A 13,957-nucleotide genomic window follows, 5' to 3' on the forward strand; every position below is an offset into this window, starting at 1 on the left:
TATCAGCGTTAGAATACCACTTCTATGTCTCCTTGAGAAAACACTTAGGGCGATGATGGAAGAGGAGGTGGCCCAGGAGGAGGAGGAGGAGGAGGAAGAGGGGTCATTTTTAGCACTTTCAGGCCAGTCTCTTAGAAGTGACTCAGAGGGAGTTATTTTTTTTGCAGCAGCAGAGGCCAGGTACAAATGTGGCCAGACAGGGCCCACTACTGGAGGACGAGGAGGACGAGGATGAGGAGGAGGTGGAGGAAGAGGAGGATAAAGCATGTTCACAGCGGGGTGGCACCCAATGCAGCTCGGGCCCATCACTGGTGCGTGGCTAGGGGGAAATGCAGGACGATGACGATACGCCTCCCACAGAGGACAGCTTGTCCTTACCTCTGGGCAGCCTGGCACACATGAGCGACTACATGCTGCAGTGCCTGCGCAATGACAGCAGAGTTGCCCACATTTTAACGTGTGCGGACTACTGGGTTGCCACCCTGCTGGATCCCCGGTACAAAGACAATGTGCCCACCTTACTTCCTGCACTGGAGCGTGATAGGAAGATGCGTGAGTACAATCTCACGTTGGTAGACGCGCTACTGAGAGCATTCCCAAATGTCACAGGGGAACAAGTGGAAGCCCAAGGCGAAGGCAGAGGAAGAGCAAGAGGTCGCCAACGCAGCTGTGTCACGGCCAGCTCCTCTGAGGGCAAGGTTAGCATGCCAGAGATGTGGAAAAGTTTTGTCACCACGTCACAGCTAACTGCGCCACCACCTGATACGGAACGTGTTAGCAGGAGGCAACATTTCACTAACATGGTGGAACAGTACGTGTGCACACCCCTCCAAGTACTGACTGATGGTTCGGCCCCATTCAACTTCTGGGTCTCCAAATTGTCCACGTGGCCAGAGCTAGCCTTTTATACCTTGGAGGTTCTGGCCTCCCCGGCGGCCAGCGTTTTGTCTGAACGCGTATTCAGCACGGCAGGGGGCGTCATTACAAACAAACGCAGCCGCCTGTCTACAGCCAATGTGGACAAGTTGACGCTCATAAAAATTAACCAGGCATGGATCCCACAGGACCTGTCCATCCCTTGTGCAGATTAGACATTTATAACTACCTCCCCTTAACCATATATTCTTGTACTCCAGGGCACTTCCTCATTCAATCCTCTTTTTTTAATTTTTTCCATTATATTGGGGGGCAACCCAAAGATGAATGAACCTCTCCTCTGTCTGGGTGCCGGGGCCTAAAAATATCTGACAATGGCCTGTTCCAGTGGTGGGTGACGTGAAGCCTGATTCTCTGCTATGACATGAAGCCTGATTCTCTGCTATGGGACCTCTCTCCTCTGTCTGGGTGCCGGGGCCTAAAAATATCTGACAGTGGCCTGTTCCAGTGGTGGGTGACATGAAGCCTGATTCTCTGCTATGGGACCTCTCTCCTCTGTCTGGGTGCCGGGGCCTAAAAATATCTGACAATAGCCTGTTCCAGTGGTGGGTGACATGAAGCCTGATTCTCTGCTTTGACATAAAGCCTGAATCTCTGCTATGGGACCTCTCTCCTCTGTCTGGGTGCCGGGGCCTAAAAATATCTGACAGTGGCCTGTTCCAGTGGTGGGTGACATGAAGCCTGATTCTCTGCTATGACATGAAGACTGAATCTCTGCTATGGGGCCTCTCTCCTCTGTCTGGGTTCCGGGGCCTAAAAATATCTGAACATTGGCCTGTTCCAGTGATGGGTGACATGAAACCTGATTCTTTGCTATGACGTGAAGCCTGAATCTCTGCTATGGGACCTCTCTCCTCTGTCTGGGTGCCGGGGCCTAAAAATATCTGACAATGGCCTGTTCCAGTGGTGGGTGACATGAAGCCTGATTCTCTGCTATGACATGAAGCCTGAATCTCTGCTATGGGGCCTCTCTCCTCTGTCTGGGTGCCGGGGACTAAAAATATCTGACAGTGGCCTGTTCCAGTGGTGGGTGACATGAAGCCTGATTCTCTGCTATGACATGAAGCCTGAATCTCTGCTATGGGGCCTCTCTCCTCTGTCTGGGTGCCGGGGCCTAAATATCTCACAGTGGCCTGTTCCAGTGGTGGGTGACATGAAGCCTGATTCTCTGCTATGGGACCTCTCTCCAATTGATATTGGTTAATTATTATTATTATTTATTTTTTTTATTCATTACCCTATCCACATTTGTTTGCAGGGGATTTACCTACATTTTGCTGCCTTTTGCAGCCCTCTAGCCCTTTCCTGGGCTATTTTACAGCCTTTTTAGTGACGAAAAGTTAGGGTCCCCATTGACTTCAATGGGGTTCGGGTTCTGGGCGAAGTTCGGGTCGAGTTCGGATCCCGAACCCGAACATTTTCTGGAAGTTCGGCCGAACTTCTCGAACCCGAACATACAGGTGTTCGCTCAACTCTAGTCAAGACCTCTTTTCTGTCAAACTACCCTCTTCCTTCTTCTTTCAAGTGAATTGGAAACATTTTCAGATACACTAGTTGTGGCAATTTGTGTTACATTTTAGACATGTTGTAGACACAGACTCATTAGTAAATCTGGGCCACAGTAGAATCCTTGATTAAACTTCTCACACATTATCAAATAAAGGGAATCTGTCACCGCAAGGTTCTTAAGGCTCCATCACATGCCTTTGATTCCTCATATTCAGGAGTTTCTGGTTTTCTCCGCCCTCTGCCACTGATTTACAGATTATACAAATGAATAAGGAGCAGGAGGAAGGAGAAAATCAGGAGTTCATAAATATTTAGGACTCATTGATATGCACTGGAGCTGTTCAATACAATATTTTAGCAAAACGGCAATTAAAGAAAGGGGATCTTCCTAAGGGGATTTTCCTAAGGGGATCTGTCATTAGTTTATTTTGTCCTTAGTAATTACTAGTGATGAGCGGCAGGAGCAATATTTGAATTTGCGATATTTTGCTAATATTTGGGCGAATATTCGCCATATATTCGAGAATTCTCGAATTCCTGATCTCCAGGCATTATTTTCTTGATTTGCATAAACATTTTCGCATACAAATTTGCATGAACTGGTATTTTTAAAAAAATCGAATATTCGTGATTACGATTTTTTTTTGGAATATTCTAAATATTCGCGAATTCTCGAAGTGCCGATATTCGTGATTAAAATTCGCAATTCGAATATTCGTGATCAACACTAGTAATTACATCATAAAACTGCTGACAGATGTCCTTTACTATCACAATTATGGTCACAGTATAATATGTAAGCTCAAAATAGCTGCATTATTAATAATGGCAAAACAGTAATGGTATTAAATTACTATAAAATAGCTTTTCATGTAAGAGCATTAATGTAAAAAAAAAAACTGAAATGCAGACATAGCATTAGTAGAGACTACTCTGATTCCAATGGTGCCTAGTGCATTGTTCTAATACTGCTATATAGATGCCTCTTACTACATGTATATATTCCTATGCAGGCAGTTTATTATCACTCAAACATATCAAAATATTATCACCATCAAATATGAATCAGTTATTATACATTTTGTCTCCAATATAATAGTTTAAAATCTACTTGAAGATGAAATGTACTGTTTATCCTTGAGATATCATTTCAATTGATTTCAAAAGTCAGAGGTTAATGCAAATCCTCTCTGACAAAAAGCATGCAACCACTGTATGTGTATATTCGAGATGCTCTTATTTATACACTCTGCATTTTTTCTGCTGTATATGAACACAATGTCAACTTTTGCTTGTCTTAACTTTCAACAAAACCTTCATGTTGTCTGCTTCCATACTTGGACTGAAAGCTAAATGTGAAATATAAACGTTTTGAGTGTCCTTGCCACAGTTGAGCTGTAAGTTTATGTCTTCATCTAGGCCTACACAAAAAAATCGGCACTAAAAGGCGGCTTAGCAAAAACACGGAACCTTCGGAAAGATCTGTCTGAGATGCAAGAATGGATTTCACAAGCTGAAGACGAGTATTTAGAGAGAGACTTTGAGTACAAGACACCAGAAGAATTACAAAAAGCATTACAAGAACTTAAGGTATTTGATGCATTGTTTTCATGTACTACTACTACTATTACTACTATTGCTACTACTGCTACAACTTCTACTATAGTGCTACTTATTGCATTGAGCAAACAAAGTTACCATCGTTTACAATTTTAATAATAACATTTATCTCAAAGCTTATGTTGTCAAGAAACTGATACCTAACCTAATAATCTACCTGGTAATTACTTTACAATGTTAGACAGAGCCATTGTGCTGTACTACAAAATCCAGTGTGCAGAAGTCTTCTTTTTATATTAGACCTTGGTGCTTCCAGAGGTCAGTGACTGTGAACTGTAGCTGAAGGCAGTTGATTAGCTTATTGTACGCTCCACTGAATGTTTGTCTTTTCATGATGAGTGTAATTATCAGGAAATAGCTAATTCTATTAGTAATAATAACTACTTCTGCAAAGACAATTTAGATTGTTCTTTAGAGATCTAAACAAATAAATCTAGACTAAATTGAATAACTACTCAACTTCTAATTGAAATGCCACACATTTAGCTTCATGGCTACATGAAGGAATTGTGAGCCCCTACAATGCTATGTTTTCAGAAGGTGCTGGAATCTGACATCTTGCCGGCAGCACAGTGATGAGGAAGACAGCACGAAATCCTCCGGGGCACACTCTGTGGTAGGGAAGCACCAACCTAGATGGAGGTTGAGGTGCCCTTGATGACGGCGGTGTTTAGGGTGCTTGTGGCGGCTGGGTCCCTTGGTGGTATTTGTCGTGATGCCAGTACAGTTTATGGTGGTACAACCAGTTGTAGTGATATTGAAGAATGAAGTAGACAGTGGTAGGATACAACTCACAACTTTTACTGTAGCTGGTTTTAGTTGCGGCATATACATCCAGACAGAATACAGTCTCTTGATATTTAGAGGAATTCTGTTGATCCACTGTTAATAGGTTTGGCTAGGTTCTGACTCAGGCTGTGGTTCTGTAGTACTCTTTTCGGGCATGCTTAGTCCTATAATTTCTGTATCTTCCAAGCCCTTGAACAGGTAGCAAATCTGTCTTCTATAATTTATGGTGAGGCTGCCTGTAGCTAGATTGTCCTCCACCATGTGCAAAGGTGCCCGTTAAGCCTTAGGTAGTGGCTGTTATCACCGATGTCTCTTTGCTTGGATTTCTTCCAGGGATGCAACTCTATCCTCTGGTTGTAGGATGAAAGGAACTAAGAGCACCACAGGAGGAAAACGCTCTCCTGCTCCTCATACCTTGGCACTACCACATAGCTGCTTCTGACTTCAATCACTACTCTGTGATGTGTAGTCTTAGCTTAACAACTAACCCTACTCCCCCTCATACTAGGCCTGACTAAAGTATTTATATAGACTAAGTGCTATCCCCCTCTAGTGGTGGGATGTATAAAACACACCTAACCAGCCTATGAACAGGGATACAACAGGTGATGTAATGCAAAATGACATGCAACACAGTAATGCAGCTTTACAGTAATTTTGCAGTCCCCACGTGTCCTGACTGGGACGCTGCACATGTGGCTATCCCAGTGAGGCGGACAAAGAAATCAGATAAAAAAACAAACTTGACAGATACATTTTGTAGAATAACTCACTGGCTATGCCCAATTTATAAATGCATACAATTACAAAAGTAAACTGATCTGGGTGCTGGTTTGAAAACTGTAGAATATTTTTTGAGACAAACCCTTTAAGACTACTTTTACACAATTGCCTTTTGGTTCGTATTTGGCATCAGTAAGTCTGGGTCCACATACAGTATATCAGTTATGTCTGACAAGTTTTTTTTATTGTGGAGCTGAACACAACTGACAGATGTGTATGTGCATTTGGTGCATAGGTCCGGCATCTGTGGACTGAGAGATGATGCTGCATGTATCATAATACATCATTCTACTGTCTGGTGCTATTTGACATCCAAGATCACTGATGATCACAACTATGAGATCAGTTATAGCATGAATGTTCACAACATGCTAGAGTGAAACTGATCCAGATTGTTGGACAATTGTGAAAAGACCCTAAGTCAAAACGAGGAGTGAGTCACATGAAAGAGGGACAAATATTGGCCATTATATTTTTCTTAGGGGCCTATTCCCAGTTTTGATTTATACATTTTGATTTCTATTAATGCAAAATGCTGACTAAAATGCTGCCACATGAAAATGGCATATATACTGCCACATGATATTGACATAACTAATCTGTCCTGACCTGGGTGTCCATCACATAAAATACAGAAGCAATGAAGGTTTTGGTTAAATAACAGGAAGCAAAGGTCTTGAAAATCAAGAACTGGTACAGAAAGTAGAGTGTAGAAAATTATATAATTCTCCATTTTATAAAGAATAGCATTCATCTTCTAAAAGTGGAATATAGACCTTTTAAGAGTGATAATAACAATGAAGCAGGGATGGAATTAATCCTTCCTTAGCACTCAAATAGTGTGAATTTCATAAATATTTCAAATAACATGCTGGCATTCTGAATAAATAAAGCTCTGAAAAACATGCTTTCCATGCATACCCATACTGCAACCTAGTATTTGACATTGCAATGAGGTCCTTCTATTTGTAACCTAATCTCTAACAATTTATTATATTATTTATATTATTATTGTTATTATTTTTATTACATTCATTTCTGTATTAACTTCTTGATGCGCTTACTACTCAAGAAAAGCATTACAAAAACAGAACTGCACATTCTCAAATGTACCAGACAAAGTAATGCTTTAAAAACCTTTATAAAAGAAAGTCAGCAGTTTGTTAACTATAAGGCACACTTTTTTTTCCTGCAAAAGTGGGTGGAAAATGGAAGCTTTAGGACGTAGTGCATGTAGGCGCGCACTATGACCTGACACTGTGTGAAGTCAAGTCACACTGCAGCGCTGGCCGGAGGAAGAGCAGGGAGTAATAAGTGCTGGATCTGCAGGGTGGCAGCTCTGTCCAGAGCAAGCAAAGTATATATATTTTTTTATGTCTGCTATGAGGTCTGAAGGAGGTTTGATCTGAGGCTGATGGGGGTCTAATTTGAGGCTGATGGGGGTCTGAACTGAGGCTAGTAGAGGCTGAAGGGGTCTGATCAGGTCTGATCTGAGGGCTGATGGAGCTTGGGGGTTTGATCGGTTTGATGAAGAATGGGGTCTGATGAGGATTGGGGATCTAATGAAAAATATTTTTTTTCTTATTTTACTCCTCTAAATCCTAAGTGCGTCTTATAGTCGGGTGTATCTTATAGTCCAAAAAATATGGTTCATTTAATTTTATTTAATTAGAGAGATTTTGATATTGTTTTGTTTTCTTGTGACTTTCTGGTAACACAACAACAGGAAGTGCAGCCACTTGGTTGTTACTTTTGAGGTTTCTCACCAACTGTTGGTAGAGTAATTGTCTTTTTGGTTGTGCCCTAAGCTCTCAGGATTTCTTGGATCAGTTCCATTTTAATAAAATTATATAATGTTTACTGATCCTGCGTGAATCTCTGGAACATCAACACTAAATGCAATTTTGAATATCCGTTCCCTGTAACGTTATTAGGTCTGTTATCTTAATATATTGCTAAAACCATAAAATTAACTGTCAGGAAAAAATGAACTTTGTAAGGCAACCCTGTCAGTTTAGCTGAAATGGAGGGGTTATTCCCAGAAAATACTCCCTTTGAAGTATTGCTCGCCTTATGGTATTGTACTGAGTGCACAACACTTTTGTGGACTAGTTAGATAGTTTGCAAAGGTGCTGCTTTCTGCCCTCGTCGATCTGAAGGACTGTGTGATGCAAGGGGTATGTAAAGAAATCCACTACAGGGATTCTATGGCACTATGGAATTCATCAGATCCCTGGAAAGCTGAGGACTTTTCAGTACACACTTCATTTAGATGTGGTTAAAAACAATTTGTTGTAAAACTGGACTGGCTGAGAGATCCTAATAAAGGGATTGTTTAGGCCCCATAACTACATCGGACCGGTCTCTTCTTTAGGATGTTACATAATGATATGACACCCTGATGAAGGGTGGCTGATTCTTGTAACACATTGGTTTTAACTTCATCTGAATAAAGCATCTACTGAAAAGTGCACAGCTTTTGGAAGGATCTGATTAGTCCTGCAGCACTAAAAAAATCTCAGTTCTTTCTTTATAGTCTACTGAGCTGACTAGAGCTAAAGAAGATTTCTAGGGTTAAAAAAAAGCAAAAGAAACTAAATAAAATACATAGTAAAACAGCCAAAAAGGATAAAAAAAAATGCCATTTAAAATACACTTGAAGTACCTTCTGAATTCTTCCTCATGCCCTCCCCACTGCTGCTCAGGGTCCCCACCCCAACACTGTTTATACTCCTGTATGATGCATAAATATGATATGTCAGCAGAGCTGCTCGACATCAGTATAGCCAAAACATCACTGCAGTGGGCCCAAATTGCCGACCAACTCAAGAGATTTATCATCATGCAGGAATGTAAACCATACAAGCAAGTAAATATAAGATTTTATTAATGTTGCATCTAGGGATTATTGTTGATCGAGCATGATCGGCCGAACACCATTTTGACTTGAGCATCGCAATGCTCAGCCGAACACAACGTGTGCTTGAGCGCGATGCTCGAGTCAGTGTATTTAAATCTACTTTAGCCTCTATTTCTGAAAACTTTCTGCCGAGATTTGAAATTACAGCCTTCTACATTAGAGGCAAGAACCTTAACCACTCAGCTATAAAGCTGAATGATAAAGTATGTCAGAAAAACCTCATAGTAGTTTCCCATGTAGCAAGTATTCCTATATTTAACTGTAGGTTAACATGCAGCTCTATAGCGTAGGAGTTAGGGTTCTTGGCTCTAATGTAGAAAAGTGAGTTCAAATCCCAGAAGAAACATTGCAGAAATAGAGGCTAAATGAAATCTATATATTTTATATTTTTTTAGTAATTGTAAAAAATGTATGGCACAAAATAAATGTGCAATTACTAAAAATATATCTATAAAATCATACTTCTGATTTATTTGAATGCTTAATATGTGGGAAACTACTACTGATGTTTTTAGCCATAATATATTTATATGTATTATAATATATTCTAAATATATAATATATGTAAATGTATTATGGCTAAAAACTTATATATATATATATATATATATATATATATATATATATATATTGTAAGGGATCGTCTCTTATTTGGGGGTCATTCTCACAGATATCTTCAGGACACGAAGTTTAGGATCCAAACACGGTGCTTTATTGCGGCACATCCGCATAAACATAAACAATAATACAAAATAATAAACACTCACCCGGCTGGGCTCTAACTAAACAAACAGATCCCTGACTCACCTAAGTCCCTGTTCACACCCTGTGAACACATGCGGCTTTCTGAGCCAATGTCCCACAGCCTCCTAGCTGTACAGAGCACAGTACGCCCACTGTCTCCAGTCCAGTGTCTCTTGGGGAATCGTGGTCTCTCAGCCCTCCTGGCTTGGACCACACTGACAGAGCCTCCAGGCCTCTGTCCACAGGTAACACACTCCCCGCTTGCTGACACCCTGGGAGGTGCTTTGTGCCAGCTGGTCTCGCCTGTGGTAGAATAAGGGTGTGGACCGAACTATCCACCCCTTCCTTGCCTCTAACCTGCGTGAGACCTGTCACTGTCTCACAATATATATATATATATTTATATATACACTTACCTAAAGAATTATTAGGAACACCTGTTCTATTTCTCATTAATGCAATTATCTAGTCAACCAATCACATGGCAGTTGCTTCAATGCATTTAGGGGTGTGGTCCTGGTCAAGACAATCTCCTGAACTCCAAACTGAATGTCAGAATGGGAAAGAAAGGTGATGTAAGCAATTTTGAGCGTGGCATGGTTGTTGGTGCCAGACGGGCCGGTCTGAGTATTTCACAATCTGCTCAGTTACTGGGATTTTCACGCACAACCATTTCTATGGTTTACAAAGAATGGTGTGAAAAGGGAAAAGCATCCAGTATGCGGCAGTCCTGTGGGCAAAAATGCCTTGTGGATGCTAGAGGTCAAAGGAGAATGCATCCCTCAAATCTCCATCAACTGCAAGATGCTATCCTATCAATATGGGCCAACATTTCTAAAGAATGCTATCAGCACCTTGCTGAATCAATGCCACGTAGAATTAAGGCAGTTCTGAAGGCAAAAGGGGGTCCAACACCGTATTAGTATGGTGTTCCTAATAATTCTTTAGATGAGTGTATATATATAGATATATATAAAATGTAATAAATGGCTGCACCAACCTTAAAATATTGAAGATTGGGTGCAGGCTCCAATGGGAATATAAGTATGTTCAGTTTGCTTTGTTACATTGCTTGAGAAAGGCTTCATGTTGGAGCCGAAACGTCACGTCACCACTGGGTGAATAAACAGCTTCCTTTTTTTTTACCATACTGGAGTGCTGTTCTGTTTTTCATTGATATATATATATATATATATATATATATATACAGTACTGACCAAAAGTTTGGACACACCTTCTCATTCAAAGAGTTTTCTTTATTTTCATAACTATGAAAATTGTAGATTCACACTGTATGCATCAAAACTATGAATTAACACATGTGGAATTATATTCATAACAAACAAGTGTGAAACAACTGAAAATATGTCATATTCTAGGTTCTTTAAAGTAGCCACCTTTTGCTTTGATTACTGCTTTGCACAATCTTGGCATTCTCTTGATGAGCTTCAAGAGGTAGTCCCCTGAAATGGTTTTCACTTCACAGCTGTGCCCTGTCAGGTTTAATAAGTGGGATTTCTTGCCTTATAAATGGGGTTGGGACCATCAGTTGCATTGAGGAGAAGTCAGGTGGATACACAGCTGATAGTCCTACTGAATAGACTGTTAGAATTGGTATTATGGCAAAAAAAAAGCAGCTAAGTAAAGAAAAACGAGTGGCCATCATTAATTTAAGAAATGAAGGTCAGTCAGTCAGCCGAAAAATTGGGAAAACTTTGAAAGTAAGGGCTATTTGACCATGAAGGAGAGTGATGGGGTGCTGCGCCAGATGACCTGGCCTCCACAGTCACCGGACCTGAACCCAATCGAGATGGTTTGGGGTGAGCTGTACCGCAGAGTGAAGGCAAAAGGGCCAACAAGTTCTAAGCATCTCTGGGAACTCCTTCAAGACTGTTGAAAGACCATTTCAGGGGACTACCTCTTGAAGCTCATCAAGAGAATGCCAAGAGTGTGCAAAGCAGTAATCAAAGCAAAAGGTGGCTACTTTGAAGAACCTAGAATGACATATTTTCAGTTGTTTCACACTTGTTTGCTATGTATATAATTCCACATGTGTTAATTCATAGTTTTGATGCCTTCATAGTCATGAAAATAAAGAAAACTCTTTGAATGAGAAGGTGTGTTCAAAGTTTTGGTCTGTACTCTATATATATATATATATATATATATATATGTTTAAATTTACCTTCTACATTAGAGCTAAGAACCTTATCCACTACGCTATAGAGCTGCATGTTAACCTGCAGTTAAATATAAAATGATACTTCTGCTATATAGAAATAGTGATGGATGAACATCGGCCGGGACGGTGAATGCGATCAAAGGTTCGCGAACCGCAAGTTTGCGGCGGGCCCCATTCACTTTAATGGCAGTCAAACCTGAAAAACCTTCAGCTCATATTTGCAGCCACCAAATACTTAGTAGAAATGCACAAATAGTCCCACAACATGGACATTGACATACTAGAGGGGATCAATGACAAAAATTCCAACAAAAAATATGTATCTTAATCAGGGGACATTTTTATGCGTCTTGAAGGGAAATTTTCTGAAATGTGCCCTGTTGGAGGCTAGAAATATTTTATTTTAGGCCACAGGAGTACGGGCCTTAAAAATTAGGCATTCACCTGACATAAAAGAAATTCTGATTATGTGGCTCGAGCTACATTATGCGGTCAATGGATACAAATTTCACTGTAGGCCACTGGAGTACAGGCCCCAAACATTAGGCATTCACCGGACAGAAAAGATTAAGTGATTATGTGGCCGGAGGTATATTACACAGTCAATGGATATCAATTTTACTGCAGGCCAGTACAAATACAGGTCAAATACATATGTTTAAAATAACTAAAAATATAAAATTGGATTAAAAACATGGCAAACGAAATCCCCCCTCTTGAAGAAAAAAACCTAATGATAATAGTTGAAATTCGATAACACAAATACTGCACTACCCAAATGCACGATATAGAAAGTATATAATTGGTATATAACACCCCTGTTCAATAAATTTTTGGGGGGGGCAACTGGTATATCACCCCAGTAGAAAATATTTGTTCCAATGGCGTTTGTCACTATCTGTAGCTGCAGTAATGCAGCAAAACGGCAAACAAATGCTGCACTACCTAAATGCACTATATAGAAAGTATATTATTGGTATATAACACCCCTGCTTCAATCAGTTTTTTGGGGGGCAACTGGTATATCACACCAGTAGAAATTATTTGTTCTAATAGAGTTTGGCAGGAAGCAGGCAGCTGAACTGAGGGAGAGAGTTAGGTATCTGGCTATTTGTTTTGTGGGTGACCTACAGTATAAAGATTTTTTGTGGGTGCAATCCACCGTCTTTGTACCTGACACAAAAATATATTAGTTAATCTGTCTTTTAGTTCGGTGGGTGATATATTCCCATATTTTGTGTGAGGTACACCTGCATTGCATACGTGACAGGGAAATTAATACAGTTAATCCGTCTGTTAGTTCGGTGGGTGACATATACCCATTTTTTGTGTGAAGTGCACCTGCATTGCATAAATGACAGTGAAATTGATATAGTTAATTCGTCTGTTAGTTCGGTGGATGAAATATACCCAATTTTTGTGTGAGGTACACCTGCATTACATACCTGACAGGGGAATAAATACAGCTAATCCGTCTGTTAGTTTGGTGGGTGACATATACCCATTTTTTGTCTGAGGCGCGCCTGCATTGCATACGTGACAGTGAAATTGATATAGTTAATTTGTCTGTTAGTTCGGTGGGTGAAATATACCCAATTTTTCTTTGAGGTACACCTGCATTGCATACATGACAGTGAAATTGATATTGGGTTTTGCTCTGGTAGATACGGTAAGCGGGCGCAGTACAGAGGCAAAATACAAGTTCTTAACTCAAAACGTCAGTGTTTATTCACACTTGAGGCAATTGCACAAAATAGCATGTAACTTTTCAGTCTTGGTGTTAATTCATACACAATGGAAAGTTCATATAACACAAGTCACCATGCAGTTCTGCCTCCAGTAGTCCACAGGGGGCCTGTTTCCCCAGCAAGTGGTTCTCAGCCCTCCAGCACGGCACCAAGCTTCAGATCCCAAAAACAGAGACATCTCTGCTGAGCCCAACTACCTATTTAAGGACAGCCAGGTGCGGCCAAAACCCGGACCGGCACTTAAAATCCAGTCCAGTATTTGACCTCAGCTGGCTGTAAATCAGCCCAGCTGCACATCCTGGGAGGAAAATACCTGCCTTGCCAGACACAACCCCTCACTGTGTCACATATAGTTAATCCGTCTGTTAGATTGGTGGGTGACATTTTCCCAATTTTTGTGTGAGGTACACCTGCATTGCATACCTGACAGGGAAACAAATACAGTTAATCCGTCTGTTAGTTCAGAGGTTCACATATACCCATTTTTTCTCTGAGGTACACCTACATTGCATACCTGACCGTGAAATGTATATAGTTAATTTGTCTGTTAGTTCGGTGAGTGAAATTTACCCAATTTTTGTCTGAGGCACGCCTGCATTGCATACGTGACAGTGAAATTGATATAGTTAATTTGTCTGTTAGTTCGGTGGGTGACATATACCCAATTTTTGTCTGAGGCACGCCTGCATTGCATACGTGACAGTAAAATTGATATAGATAATTTGT

General features: G+C 40.6%; 1 protein-coding gene across 1 annotated transcript in view; it reads left to right on the top strand.

The window, feature by feature from the left end:
* The window catches only part of DMD (dystrophin), a 3,443,536-nt gene that overhangs the window by 1,475,514 nt on the left and 1,954,065 nt on the right, over window positions 1-13,957 (top strand). Inside the window, 1 exon segment of the mRNA XM_040424996.1 lies at window positions 3,865-4,035. Within this exon segment, the coding sequence (XP_040280930.1) occupies window positions 3,865-4,035 (171 nt within the window).

Source organism: Bufo bufo, chromosome 3, assembly GCF_905171765.1.
Source record: "Bufo bufo chromosome 3, aBufBuf1.1, whole genome shotgun sequence".
In the NCBI taxonomy this organism is placed as follows: domain Eukaryota; kingdom Metazoa; phylum Chordata; class Amphibia; order Anura; family Bufonidae; genus Bufo; species Bufo bufo.